At 40.1% G+C, this 15,840-nt stretch overlaps 1 protein-coding gene across 12 annotated transcripts in view; it reads right to left on the reverse strand.

Annotated features, from left to right (window-relative positions):
* Positions 1-15,840, reverse strand: part of LOC105334827 (polypyrimidine tract-binding protein 1) — a 36,442-nt gene that overhangs the window by 8,063 nt on the left and 12,539 nt on the right. For 7 of the 12 annotated variants that reach the window (XM_066066178.1, XM_066066177.1, XM_011438404.4 and 4 more), the window contains 8 exons: positions 10,900-10,992; positions 3,370-3,519; positions 2,778-2,924; positions 2,197-2,334; positions 1,986-2,037; positions 1,822-1,880; positions 1,389-1,554; positions 224-322 (listed from right to left, as the gene is read on the reverse strand). In XM_066066178.1, the coding sequence (XP_065922250.1) occupies positions 224-322; positions 1,389-1,554; positions 1,822-1,880; positions 1,986-2,037; positions 2,197-2,334; positions 2,778-2,924; positions 3,370-3,519; positions 10,900-10,992 (904 nt within the window). Of the gene's footprint in view, positions 1-223; positions 323-1,258; positions 1,295-1,388; positions 1,555-1,821; positions 1,881-1,985; positions 2,038-2,196; positions 2,335-2,777; positions 2,925-3,369; positions 3,520-10,899; positions 10,993-11,828; positions 11,937-12,017; positions 12,178-15,840 lie in introns of those variants that run through there. The other 5 variants (XM_011438408.4, XM_011438410.4, XM_011438414.4 and 2 more) reach the window with 4 other exon arrangements.

Here is a 15,840-nt window from a genome sequence, read left to right on the forward strand (position 1 = left end):
TCAGTTTGTAGTTGTTTAAGAGGTGATCGTTGGTTGTTGATTTTAGTCATTGTTTATTGTGGAGGTCATGGATGGTTGATTTAGTCTTTGTTCATTGTAGAGGTCATGGATGGTTGATTAAGTCATTGTTGATGGTTGATTAGAGCAGCAGACAGTGTAAAGGCGCAGCGTGACAGGAGAGAGAAGGACAGGACAAAGAGAATTAGTGATAAGTGACTAGTACCATAAACAGGTGTGCCTCCCACCACATTGGCGGCACCGTAGGCCGTTAGTGGGGCTGCTCCCATCCCTGGAACCATGGGTGTCACCAGGCTGCCCGAACCTTCCAAACACATGCCATTATTACTACATGATAACTGGCTACAGACAAAGCATAAAGCGATTCACCAAAGCGGACACGACTGCTATCTACTCAGTCACACCCTGTACTGTCTAATGTGGGGAGATGGATTTAGTCACACCCTGTACTGTCTAATGAGGGGATGGGGAGAGAAAGGGAGGGGCACACATTGGTATCATTGCAGGCTTGGTGGTTTGTTTCTCTCTTTATCTGTCACAGGAACAAAGCGATACTGAAATTCTAGTTAAGTACCGAAGTTGTTTCAGAACATATCTAATTTAAACAATTTTCAAGAACCCCAAAAAGATGCAAAAAATTTTCAATTAATATTTCTCCTCAATTCAATTTTTAATGCCAGAGAGCTTTTGTTTGAGGTTTGGGGCGGTGTTAACATATATTCTAGAGGATAGGGTATAATTTCTATAACGTGTGTGAAGGGGACTGTTTCTAGCTTCGGGTGTGATAGGATGCAGGAAGTGTCACTATGAATACAATGATATGACAGATTACTGCTCTTAATCCTCTGTGACCTTGACACCACAGTGACCTTCACAGAGAACTAGAACTATATAAATCACTGCACAATATAACAGCATCTTGTCACATTCTTCCTTATTCTTTCTGATAAAAGTTAACCACAAAATGAAAGTCAATAAATGTGAGAAGATGCACTAATTAAAGGTTAGGTCAATACACAATGACCATAAATAATTAGTATAATGAATTTACAAACTTATATAAGCACCAAAGTCAGTGTTAATAGCAACAGATTCTGGATATAACAATATAAACTTTATATATAAGAAAATAACTGTGTAATAATGGCAAATAGAACATAAAATCTGTCCTTCATCTTCTCTTCATAAAACAACAACTGGCAACTAAAGGTAACGAAACTTTCGATCAATATTTACTCACGCAGTTCCAGTGGTGACTTAACCTTGACTTTTCCATCTACGGGTCAAACACTGAGTGGGTGAATTCTCTATATACAAAGTGTACGGTTATACGGTAACTAGAGATTAAGGGGGTCTGAGGGGGGACTTACCTCCAAAGGGCATGGCCTGGTCCAGCCCGGGGTCCCCGCTCGGGAGGTTGGGGTTTGTGAAGTCTCGACTCTTGTCATTGTTGTACTTCACATTCAGATTGTTTAGCTTGGAGTAGTCAATTCTTAGAGTACAGCAGCCATTATATATGTTCTGTCCGTCAAGAGACTGCAATAACACACATATTCATCCCCATTAAACTGATCCAACGTCTTAAAAAATTAGCTCAGTTTTATTGTTTTTTGGGGGATATAACTAAGTTTTGTCTTAAATTTTGTACATTTCAAATATTGTAAAACATATCTTTTAATATAGGTAAAAGAAAGTCATTAATTAAACTACATCTCTTCAGAACTTTCTTTTACAGTGCTGCTTTTTCTCAATTCATTTCTACTCCACACAGAACGATTTGATATAGAACTTCTCCCTACTCACCAGTTTTGCTGCGTTTGCTGCCACGGGGTCAGACATCTGAATCAGAGCTTGGAATGAATCTGTAAGACAAATAGTTACCATGGTTACTCTCTGGGTCAAGTTCTCTGTCACTACTTCAACAAAACGCAAGTAAATAACAACAGACAGACAAGTTAAAAACTCACTGTTTTTGGTGAATATAATCATCTTCAAAACTTTACCAAATTTGGAAAAGATCTGGAAAAACCCATAAAAATAAGTTAAAACTTTTCAAAAAAGTTTGCCTCAATATAACCAAATGCTAAAACAACAGCTAAACCATGATTTTAGAATTGATCTTGGACATGAACATTAAACTGGTGGAGGAGAGCTGTGTTGGCTGGTTCCCTGACTAACCTGGTATAGCACCTCTATTCCTACAGGGTACACCAGGTGCTCCACAATGATGCGGAGGGTGGTGCGTTTCTGTCCCTCCTCTGTGGGGCCCCCCATCACTGCGGATGCCGCCTGAAGAGCTGCCTGGGCTGTAGCATTCTGTAAAACAACAAAATACATAATGAAATCACATACAGCATCATTATTTATTGCCATCACCAATATCTACTTCTATTCTATGTCATTTATTCTAACACTTTGGAAAAGTCCACACAGCAGCTTTCATTAAATAAAATCAGGCCTTCCTTTTTTTTTTAAAATAAGTAAAAAGTTTCCAAAAGAAAACATAATTCTTTCTAAAGTTACAAGTATAATGTAACCAAACATTAATTTGCAAACAAGAACATTTCGCGAGGTTTCATGAGACATCACGTTTTCAAGTGTTTCACCAAGAAGCAGTCTTTTAAAGTATCTCATCTACTTTTTAAGTTCATCGACACAGACTATGCTGCAGAGATTACTGTAGAACTGTCTTTTCTCTGGTTTAACATAAAGTAAATTATGGCTCAAATGCAAGTTGGTTTGATGAAGGAAAGTCCGACCTGAAATGAGTTGGCCTGGTCTGTTTTGAGCTCCTTGTGATTTGAAAATTGCACATAGACCGGTTTCATGCGGATCTGAGCGGGGTTCTGTTGGTGGAAGCTGACCATGGTGACGGCTGCCTGCTCATCTAAAAACTCCAGGAATGCCTAAACAGAACAGAGGTGGAAACTTTATTACAACATTACTGCAACGGCCTACACGTCTAAAAACTCTAGGAATGCTTGATACAGAAGATCAGACAGGGATTCTCAATAGGAACATATTCATATTCTCTCTACACTTTATGTTAGAAAGGTCTATATAACTTAAAATAATTAGTTCATGTTTCACATACTCTGATTTTATATATCATGATTTTCCTTGAGCAGTGAACAGATAGGGACTTTTCTTTTTTCACATTACTGTACTACCACCTACTTAAACACTCTACATGTATTTCTCCCTGAAACACATTATCCACATTGGTATTTACAGATTTGATCTATTAATATTATTATGTGTACTCGATTTTCCTGTGTTTTCTTAAGTTTTCTATGTTGTGGACTTTTAGTGTACCAGAGTTTTTCATGTAAGACATTTCTAGGAGTGTACCTGATTTTTCTGTTTGAGCAGGAGGACGTTTGACATTTTTCCGTACGGCATTCCGAGCTGGACCACGTCTGCCTCCGTACAGTCGGGCGGGAGACTCCTGATGTGAACCACACGGGACGGCCCATTGGGCGAGTTCTGTTCCAGCTTCACCTGTAACAACAAGCAGCCATCGTATTAAAATCAGAAGTTTGAAAGTATCAAGCTCCAAGTTGAGTCACTAAAGACGAATATATTCAGTATGTTCAAAATAAAGTAACTGCCCTGTAACAACTATGTCTGCTTGCTAAAATATCTTTTTAATTATCCAATACATGTAACAATATCACAGTGAAGTAAAGCATAAACACCCCTGGAGACAGGATTTAAAACTGGGTCCCAAAGAGGTAGCGTAAAGTTTAAACCATCCAGATGGAATAAGGGAACAAAGGTAATCAACTCTATCTAATATTGTCAACTTTCTTAAAAAATAGCGGAAAAAAATATCTGTGTACATAAATCCTAAGTCCCCAGTCTACTACATGTAATTTACTGTTGACCAAACTTATCATGAAATGGAGGTTTTTAAAGGTAAAACCCCTGTTTACGAGATATCTATACTTACCTGCATCAACTTTTTGCATTTTCCCCGAGCTGCCTACGATCATGCCTGAACTTTTGAGACCACCCCTGTGGTATCATCTAGTGTTTACCCATAATGCACAAGCATACTTCCGTTTCAGTTTTGTGAGGGCCTACACAACTAGGACCCAATGAACAGGGGTGGGTGATGCAGGTAAGTATAGATATCTCGTAAACAGGGGTTTTACCTTTAAAAACCTCCAGTTTACATCAATATCTATACTTACCTGCATCAACTTTTTGCAGAATTTGTAGCAGAAATATTGGGCGGGATTACAATCACTATCATATAATAGTAAAATAAAGAATACACTCACCCAAAAAGATATTCTATTTTTGTTCTTTTTCTTTTGCCCATCTCGATGTATCAAGAACTGATGACTTGGCAAAGCGAGCTTCTCCTTGAGGAACATCTCTCATATAGAATGAAGTAAAGGTGTTCTCTGTTGCCCAATGAGCTGTCTGTAGAATTTCTTTTAGAGTTGCACCATTGAAAAGGGCCCATGAAGTTGCCAATCGTCTTGTATCATGTGCACGCACATGAGATAAGGTCTCACTGTTATGTTCATACACAAACTTTACTAGTGACACAATCCATCTTGAAATTGAATTCTTGGATGCTGGTTTTTGCGAGTCCGATTTGTAAGTCAAGAATAAACACTTTTCATCACCACGAGAAGACTCTGTCCTTTTTAGGTACATTTTAAGTGCTCTACAAGGACACAAAAGCAAGTCTCTACTGTCTGTTGCAAAGCTATTAAACTCTGGTATGAATATTGGTTTCCATGGCTTTCCTAATCTCTGAGTTTTGGCTAAAAACTGTATATTTGGTAATAAACGTATTCCATTCTGCTCAAGACGTAAATGTGACTCTCCAATTGAAAGAGCTTGAATTTCGCTTACTCTTGATGCTGTTGCCAGAGCCACAAGGAACACTGTCTTCCATGTAAGGTACTTCATATCGCATGAATTCATCGGTTCAAATGGGGAGTCACACAACTTCCAAAGAACAGTCGGCAAATCCCAATTTGGAAGTAATGGTCGTACATTAGGTTCAGAATTGTATATTCCTTTTATTAACTTTGACAGATCAGTGTTGTTACTGACAGAACTATTGCTCCAACCCTTATGCATAGATGCTATCGCTGACCTATAACCCATTAAAGTATTTGGCTTACAATTACGTTCTTCATGCAAATAGATGAAGAAGTCTGCTAAATCAGCTACAGTGGCCTCAACTGAATCCTTTTGGTTTTTGGCACACCATTCCTTGTAGATTCGTATTCTAGCATCATACATTTTTCTTGTTGACTGTCTTCGTGAGTTGAAGATAAATGACTTAGCTTTCTCAGAAAATCTATTCTCTGTTCTTTGTTGTTTGAAATTTTCCAAACCGCCAGATGCAGACTTTCTGGACTTGGATGAATGAACTGCCCTCTTCTTTGAGTCAACATGTCTCTTATTATTGGAAGTTCCCTTGGAATGTCGACCAATAGATGTAGTAGGTCTGGAAACCATGACTGTCTTGGTGAAAACGGAGCGATGAGGAGAAGAACACACGACTCCTGTTCCACTTTCCTGAGTACTTTCGGAATTAATATGGGAGGCGGAAATGCATATGCAAACATTCCTGTCCAATCTACAGCTAGCGCATCGCATTCCCATGCCAAGGGGTCTGGAAACGGAGAACAAAACACTGCTAGTTTCCGGTTTTCCCTTGTTGCGAATAAATCTATGTTTGGAGTGGGAAAAACTCGAAAAATCTGCTGAACTATTTCTTGGTTGAGACTCCATTCTGTCATCTTGGGAATTTGTCGCCCTCTGGACAACTGATCCGCTATTACATTCTTTTTCCCTGGAATGTGAGCTGCTTTGAGCTGTATCCCGAGAAGGTGACACCAATGCAGAATCCTCCATGTCATCACGCATAGGGCTGCAGACTTTGTCCCCCCTTGGCGATTGATGTAAGACACTACTGTTGAATTGTCTGTCCTCAGCAAGACTTGCCTGTGTTTGACATTGTCCCTGAAGTGATGAAGTGCATTCTCCACTGCACTGAGTTCCAACAGATTTATATGTGATGACTGTTCTATCACCGTCCATTTCCCCGACACATTGCGATCCTCTAGGTGGGCTCCCCACCCGTAAGTTGATGCATCCGTCCACAAGGTTAGGTCTGCTCTGAAGCTCAGAATAGACGTTCCTGCCAGAACATTCCCTCTCTCTATCCACCAGAGAAGATGTGGGATGAGGAAACTGTCCATTTGAATCAGATGATCCAGTTCGTCCACATGTGGACGCCACTGGGACAGAAGGCAGAACTGAATGGGACGCATCTTGAGTCTGGCAAGAGGTACCAAATCTATACAGGCTGCCATTAAACCAAGGACTCTGAGGAATGTACGTGCTGGGATAAAAGATTCCATAACCATGGTAGAAATTGCCCCAAACAGACTGAGAAAACGGTCCAAACTGGGGTAGACCATACCCTGTTGGAGGTTGAATAGTGCTCCAAGATAAGTTATCTGTTGCGTTGGCTGCAGAATTGACTTGGATTGATTTATTACCAGGCCCAAGTCCATCAGCAGAAACAAAGTTCTCCTTAGTTGATGAACTAATGTCATTCGATCTGCATTTTTGAGAAGCCAATCGTCCAGGTACATATAAATGGAAATCTGTTGACTTCTTAGATGTGCACCTATTGCCCCCATTAATTTCGTAAACACTCTTGGGGCTGTTGCTAGACCGAAGGGCATTGACCTGAATTGATAATGGATATTGTCTATGCAAAACCTGAGGTATTTCCTGTCTTCTGGATAAATTGGAACATGTAGATATGCATCCTTTAGATCTATTGATGCCACCCAGTCTCCTACATTCAGAGCCTGTATTACTGACCTTAGAGACTCCATCTTGAAATGTTGATTTTGGAGAAATATATTTAACGGTTTCAAATTGAGAATCGGACGGTAACCTCCGTCTCGTTTTGGAACAACAAAAAAGGTGCTGTAAAACCCCTGACCTTCCTTGGTCTTGGGAACAATCTCTATGGCATGCTTTTCTAATAAACTTTCTATTTCTTCTAAAATACATTGTCTTTGGACGACATCTTGTACATTTGTTATTCTTACTCCTGTATTTGGAGGGTGTTTTATGAACACAAGTTTGAGTCCTTCCTGGACTATTTTTAAAATCCAATCGTCGGATGTAATTTTCATCCACTCCCTGTGGTACGAAATGATCCGACAGCCTACTTTGGCTGATTTCTGCAACTCGAGTCGAGTCTCTAATTGATCCGTCAAAATTACTTTGGGGGACGAAACCCCAAACGATCTTGTGCAGAGCCACGAGTTTGACCTCTGAAGGAACCTCTTGAATTGAAATTTCGTCCTCTTCCTATAGTAGTCTTTTGATTCTTTTCTGCAGCAAACTTTCCCTTCTTTGCAAAGGATGACTGCTGTTCTTTCGGTTCCGAGGTGCCCACTGAATCATCTCTCTTTCTTTTCCTTGCAGAACTGAGGGCTGAACCATCTCTCTGCTTTGAACCCCTCAGGTGCTGTGTTTCTTTAGCATCGCGCATACTTTCTGCACTTGCGTGAAGAATATCAAAATACTTCCCACAAAAGAGCTTAGGATTCAGAGTTGTCTGTACAAGGAGTTTGTTTTCAGTTGCTTTGTTTTTAAAAGCCAAATCCTCAATGTGAATGGCTCTGCGGGCTGCAACTGCACCCACTAACATGCGGGAAGTAACATCAGCCATTGACTTGAACACCTGCATGAGTGCTTGTAGGGCCTCTGTCTTGTCCTCATCAGATACAACGTTATCAACGTAGGACGTAATTAGAGAGGCATATGTCAACTCTCTTAGAAGAAGTCGAGATCCTTGATCTATCTTCCATAACTCATTGTTGCGTGAATGCAACATAGGGTTGCGGAAACGGTAAGAATTTTTGTTTCCTTTTCTCCCTGTTGTAAAACTGCTGTCCTCAATGTTGTCATCAAGGCGCGGCGTTGTGCAGTACTTGTCAAAGTCGGAAGAAGCGACTCGGTATTTTTCATCATCTGATGCTTTATAAGTCCGAATCGCACCTTTTCGCTGGAATTCTTCATCAACATCTGTTAATGTGTTTAAAATGTACCCATCCATAGGCAAAGACTGTTGTGGGGTAGATGATTTTGTCCCAATCAAACGATTTGACATGTATGATTTGAAGTCTCGGCTCTGAGTTTCAGAGGCATCAACTGAGTTGATGTTCAGTTCTGTAGACACTTTTTTAACAAAATTTTTCCAGTCTACCATGCATGAACCATTAGAGTCTGTGTCATGCGTATGTACTGAACCCAAGACAGAGTTATCAAACTCTGAACGATTATCCTCGTGAACATCAATAACATCATCAAGTGAATTGCTTAAGACTTGATCAGTTTCACCTCTGTGGCTTACCAGATCATCGTCATCCGATTCTCTGGAGCGTTGATCATCTGACGGTCGAAATCTATCGAACCTGTTACACGCCCTGTCTGAACGAACATCAGACGTAATAGCAATAGTCGGTTGTTTATTCGAATCCTGGACCAACTCTTTAATTCTAGCGTCAATCAACCTTTTCATGCAATTCTCTTGATATTGCTGCCATTGGGCTTCGAAATTCCCCAACACGAAAGGCGGCAAATTACCTACTTGAGGTGGGACTGAACCCTGCGTCAAGTCGCCGCCATTTTGACTCATTTCTGTCGGAGAAAGAATTTCTGACGCAGCTACGTTTCCCGCAGAGGAAACTTGACTATCAGAACGATTGCCACTATTCCCCACAGAGGGAACTTCTGGATTTGGCAATGTAGCTGACTTTCTCCCCGCTTCAGATTTCTTTCGCTCGATCATCTTTCTGATCAACGTCCGTTTTTCCTCTGACCACTTACTGCAAACTTCGCATGGAAATGCTTCGTTGCAAACTCTGTGTCTATAGCACTCTGCGTGGTCATCCAAAACGGTCATTTCTCTATTACATTTTACGCAAATTTTAAATGAATCAGACATTTTAAGACCGCAGGCTTAAGAAAATTTAATCGAAGAAAAACACGCGGCTTTTCTTCTCGAATGCCCGAACAAAACTGAAACGGAAGTATGCTTGTGCATTATGGGTAAACACTAGATGATACCACAGGGGTGGTCTCAAAAGTTCAGGCATGATCGTAGGCAGCTCGGGGAAAATGCAAAAAGTTGATGCAGGTAAGTATAGATATTGATGTAAACTAATAACGCTAAGAGTTGTTTCTAATTTGGAGTGGCTGCATGTAAAGGCCCCACTAGATAACTAACAATCAAAGTGTGAATTATGTCATTCACAAATCAAGTTTATTAACTTTCTGAGCCTGTAATGTTTCCACACACCGAGTTAGGATCTCTGTTTAGTGATAAACTCCGACTACTCCGACGTGTACAGATCCGTATGTGGACGCTACATTAAGTACGTAATTAGAGACATTACAGTCATCAGATATTTGAATGCTGTATAGATATGAATCATATCAAATTCTAGTCACAACATATGGAGAACTCTAGTCCCGCTATGGAGAGTGGAGAATTGCAATTTTCGTAGTCATTGATCCATTTCATTTACCAGCCCAATTATCCGTTTCATTCTACGTGGCAGTTTTTCAAATTCTCCCTTGTCTCAGCATAAACAAGCTTAATGCCGAATTTTAAATGTGATTTAATTCTCTTTTTTCTCTATTCATGCGGTGTTTTCATTAAGCCTTACACTAAGTCCATACATTCTACTTATTTCTGGTTGTGGCAACATTCAGAGTTTTTTCAGGACATTCATAAATAACTCCCCAAAAGATCCGCTTTCATTAGCTTAAAGAAAAGTAAACAAAAATTAAATGGATAAAAAATTGCCGTTCTCATTTGGCAGGGTATCAGACTTGGACATGGTTGAGCGAACCATTCATTTGATGGCTGGTATCTCAGTCACCATGACTCTCCAATAACTTTATAATTAAAATTTGCGCTAAACCCTCTACCTTTTATAATACTTTAAATGAATGTGCCATTTACAATGCAATAATATTTAAATTCACTCCTTTTAAATGCTCTTATCCCAGGCCTTAGGAGGTAATTACGATCGTGTCGATCCAACAGGATTAGACAAAAATTAGCCAGGACACTTGGAGAGCGAACCAGTCCGCTGGGACGCTTATTTCCCGTCTCCATGGCAATGACCAGTGTGTCGAGTTTTGGAGATATGACGGTGTCATAGAAACTAACTTCAGGTGACAATATTGATCTGCCTATGTCTGCCTATTGATTGGTTCTGCTATGATATAAATATTTCACTCTACTGCCGGCGAATGCCATGGATTCCAGGTGACACTCGCAGCCAACTCTACTGTCACCTTTCCATGCTATGGATTTTTCGTCTGTCTGTTGTGTTTCACTCATTTTTCACAATCAATTTTTTAATCATTTATCAGTTTTTTCTTGGTAAGCGACACTCAATTCACTGATGAACTCGCCAATAAATCAATTCCATCCTTGGGAACATTAAACCATCATGTACAAAATCAATAGCCAACATTGTCAACTTTTAGTTTTCCTTTGACACACAGATTATAAAGACTACACGGAACAATATTCTTTAATACACCTCCTGACAATACCACAATGAAATCAATGACAGAAAAAACACAATCATCTCAGGTAAGCAGTGTAATCTACCTGTGTGTGATGAGTAGTTTTGCAAGATGTCTCCTATCTACAACACAGCATCTAAATCCAACTCTGTCCCAACCCGGCTCCACACACACGACCCACCTGTAGGACCGATACAGCACAGTCCACAGGGGGGGGTCACTGAATGTGACAGCCCTTCCTTGACCAGCAGACAGACTGATGGACAACGTACTCACCTTTTTTGCGTCATTGTCCGAGCCGGACAGGTGAGGGGGACTGGTCCCATTGGTAACCATGGGTGACTGTGACATCAGGTCGTCAGAGGGGCGCTGTAAAACAGAAACAAAAATCACGTTAAACATCAAAATCATACAACAGGAGAACATAAAATACACTACATAAAAATGGCTTCTTGGAATGATTCAATTTGCCACTATACTCACAGCTACATAATGCTATCTCAACAGCAGACAATAACTGTCAATCGCTATCTCAATAACACACAATAACTGTCACTCATCATCTCAAAAAGGACAATAACTGTCTGTAACTATCTCACTAACAGGAGGTACTAAAATAATACATGAAATCACTACTTTTTCTCCAATCAAACTACAATTTCTCTCTTTTTCAGAATCCTATATGCAGATTGGCTCATAAAGACTGTTATCAGCAATTATATGTACAAAGAATACAAATGTCAAATGTGACAGAGAGTAGAATCTTGCAACTTCTGGAGGTGCATGAACTTTAGCATGAGGTGTGACAAGGCCCCTTGTCGAGGACCATGACGGACAACTCCGGACATCAGTGACCGTAAAGTTGTGTCTCCATGGCGATATTTAGAGTAACATCTGTGACAAAGTACCGCTGTCTATACACAGCTTGTGTGACATCAAACACTCATCATTGATCCTGTAGCACTACACACAACATTGATCCGAATTAATGGACCTAACCAATTGATGCTGAATGCCATGCCCAACAAACGTTGTCAGAATGGCAGCGCCGAATGGAGTCGGACATCCAAGTCTGTCCCTTCATCTTTATCTCCCCACCGTCTGGCAAGCGGTTGTATCTGAAGGTCAGTGACAGAGTGGCAAGACTCCATAAAATCACACCTATAACAGGTCAATTCACACCACCAAAACAAGATGACAATTACCTGTAACATGAGATCTCCTCCAAACAAGGAAGGGATCCAGAAGCCAGGGGTGTGAACAAAAATGAAAGTAATGAATCCTGTCACACAGTTCATTTGTGGGGTCAATGATTCCCCACCCCGTGATTAAGCTTCTCTCCTCCCCCCGGGACACTGTCCCTCCCCACATCCCACAAATAATCAGCTACTCACCAGAACAGAAAGCAGAGAGATCCAGAGAAGAACAAGGCTAGAAAGAGAGAGGAGTCACTCAATACACACACATAGCAAGGCAGTCAACCATTGACAAATAATAGAAGGTATATAGCACGCTGCTAGCTCAGCCGTGCCGATCCAATAATATTGTCGCGTTGTTACCAACAAAGCCTAACTCCCCCTCAGTTTCGCAATATCAGGATGCACGAATATACTTGTGTCTATTCAAAAATCAGGTGTCATTAGATCAAGTTTCATATTGTCCGACTTGAGATGGTGTTTAATTGACAATGTGTCTGAGCGACGCTGATCTTGTTAATTAATGCAATGGCTCTGGTATATCACCTTATGATAATCCCATAGATTTACACACGTTCAACCCTCTCACATATTTACCTATGATACAATACTTGAACCTCTACATTTGAATGGTACCCCTAATTCTCTGTCCAGTGAATGTGGGGATTTCACTCTGAAAAGTTTGCCCAATCCAGTAACGGCTTTAAATGATATTGAAGTACAAAGAAAAACTAGGCGTTTTTTAAATGTAATATCTAAACCCTCTATCATATCTTTATAACAGAGGTATCAGCTTGGCGCGGTATTATGTTCAGCGTTTATTTAAACCTACAAACATCATGACCCGCTGCATAGCTTTTATTCACATTCAATTTCCCTCTGTTGCACTTGCCGTCAAGACAGTAAGGGTTGTTTCCCTTACATCAGCTTACTTTACCTACACAAGGAGATGTAACAGGTGTGGACAGGCCGTGCTGGCCTCAGACAACATTTAATCTACAAAGGGACACAGTGAGAGTCAGATAGTGATCAGAAATCAACCATGACCCCGCTATCTGATCAAAGCACACCCCCTACAGGGTAAAAATGACAAAATCTATACCACACTAATTTCCTCAAAACACCTCGCCGAAACCACGGCGACCAGTCTTGTTCAAACACTTGTAATCCTTCCAAGGGTTTTTACTTTACACAGATAAATTTTCATCGCAATCAATCAATATATTGTGTACCCAAGATCCTCCAAAATTTAAATACCACCTCACGCTTTCCAAAGAAAATCAGGACATATTTAGACTCGGGTGTAAGGCAATATGTGTGTTAATAAAGTGGTAAGGGGTATCCTAGAGTGGTCTGAAGACGTCTGTACACAGAACTCGGGCCTGGTCCCCATCTCTACAAACATCACACGCCTTCATCCCCCGCCCCTCAGCCAGTTCCTGTCCTAACCTGCTTCCTCTTTAAGGTCATCTTAAGAAAATGAGTTTATTTACGGACTGATCGCCAACCTAAGTCTCACGTTACACAGGACTTTTGGTGATCGGAGACACAAGACATCTGATGATCGGAGAAGTTTTAGCCTGACATGTTCTCCGTCACTCAACAATACATGCTGAGATTGTCACTGAAACTCTTGAATTTGAACTCCTCGTATCAAGTAGCATAACATCATACCAGTCATACAAGCAATATCAACAAGCTTTAACATCCCTTCAATACTCATCTCATTTCTTTTTAAAAACAGTTTTAAAAGACATAAATAACTAAATATGTATGTACTTTGAATTCCTGGGAAGTTTTACTGTTTCCCATCAACTGAGAAATAACAAAGTTTAAGTTGAGCATGCATGCCTATTTTTTCAGGAGATTTTCCTGTCTAGATAGTTTGTTGTTTTTTCACTTAATGTAGTGCCTCTAGGTATAAATGAAATTCTTCACACATTTCTTTTCTACCACAGTGACTTCTCTCCCTTGATTGCTTACCTGGCTGACCAATTCAAATTTACCTCTGTTAAGCCATTATAATATAATGATTTTAATTAATTCCTGTGGTTATTGTTAATTGTCAAGGTAATGCCAGGTGTTATAGGTAGACAATAGACAGGTGATGTAATACCTGAGCCCCAGGGTCAGACTGCCCCATTCAGCAGGTGATCCATTACCTGGCCCCTATCACCTGTTATCTACTCTACAAACGTTCTCACACTTGTCATCAACTTTCTGTGAATTTTATCAGCCTTTTTAGTCCGGTTATTATTCTGAAATGAAGTTATTATTTCCAATTCTCTGTTTACTTCCCTGAATCAGAGATAAACCCAGAGACCCACCAATCAACACGTCAGTAAGAGAGGCTCTACAGCCACCGATCTCCACCCAAATATAACAAATATAACTGTCAAACTCCCACCACCTCATCCCCCACTATAACTGTCTCCAGCTCTGTATACCTGACTCTACAGTATAACTGTCCCCCAGCTCTATAGCTCTGAGTACCTGACTGTAGATCTGATGAGCCCCCCCCCCCCCCCCGGTATAACCGTCCCCCAGCTCTGTATACCTGACTGTAGATCTGACAGGGACTCTCATGGTTGGTGTCACAATACCCTCTCTCCTCTTAACTCTTCATTTAAATGACTCCAGACAGCAAATCTATTTATTACGACTCAAATCATGAGACTGAACCATCGTCTTAAAATTCCTGGCCTTTATGAACCTGAAATCTATTGCTTTCGATGCTATTTATATTTACTCCCAATAAGTCCTGATTGACTGTGTTCATACTGTCCCATTGTTCACTTCAACACCATGTTACCCACTTCCACATTCTGTTTTCACTACCCACAAAGCTTCCCCGAATTACGGATTGATTTCTTTTTTTTCTCTGTGTTCGTTATCTTTTTTTCAAGGGAGATATTGACATTTTAATAACATATTGGAGTTTTGCTTAAACATCCAGCGAGACTTCATTATCTGTTTGTGTCTCTGACTACCTTTGATAAAGGAAAAAAAAAGCACCTTTCAACATTCATTTTTCTCAGGGAAATCATAATTCTGTTTCCTAGACCAAGTCTTTGAACAAGCATGCTGCCGTTTTAATTTATTACAAATAATATTGAATTCTTCCTCCGATAAAAAGCTACCCCATTTCCTTAAAATATTAGCTCTGTTTAAAAACACAGATCAATTATTCCTCAATAGTTCAGGGAAAATGACAAACAAATGCTCATTTAGACTTTGTTTGTACAACACAAAAAGCAAATTTAAAATCTATAGAGGTTTTGTTGTCTCAGGGCTCGTGGTCAACTCAGTGTCACTGTAAGGTTTAAATACTCTCTCTCTCTACCCGGGCTTTCAGGGAGATTTTATTTCCAGAACAGAAAGACAATTCTAAACAGATATCCGTCCTGCTTAAAACTGGAACTCATTAAAATTCTCTATAGTTAATCAATACACAATTTCTGCATAGAAATAAATGTATAGAACAACACCAATCCACTGTTCTATTGGGGATCTGATATCAGATTCCCATAAATTGACCGCTGCACTTAAACTTCAGGAAATGGTCAAACAAGGGGGGATAATCTTGTTGGGTTGGTGGACGGTGTTACACCAGAATTAAAGCTGTGTATAACAAGATTGGCTGTGTGATCCTATTGTAGTGTATAACCTGATGTCATCACTGAGCTAATCACTCTACACTGTGTAGACTGTCACCCTGAGAGGGACTATAACAACACTTAACATGACCACATCAACAGCCTAATACTGAAATCAACATTTACATCCACACCCCCCTTTTTTACTCTACTGAAATCAGAACTTACAATTAACATCCTTTATTTACTAAATCCTTCACAAATCTACTAATATCTAACCCCCCTCTCTAAAACTAACATTCCCTTCGTTCCTCAACAAATCCTCTACACATAACAACTTAATACAATTAACTCCCTCTCATGATTGAGACCTTTTATTCTCTCATAACTTGTATGAATGAGAATCAAGAGTAGTGGTTGCTCCC

Source organism: Magallana gigas, chromosome 7 (genome assembly GCF_963853765.1).
Source record: "Magallana gigas chromosome 7, xbMagGiga1.1, whole genome shotgun sequence".
NCBI lineage: Eukaryota > Metazoa > Mollusca > Bivalvia > Ostreida > Ostreidae > Magallana > Magallana gigas.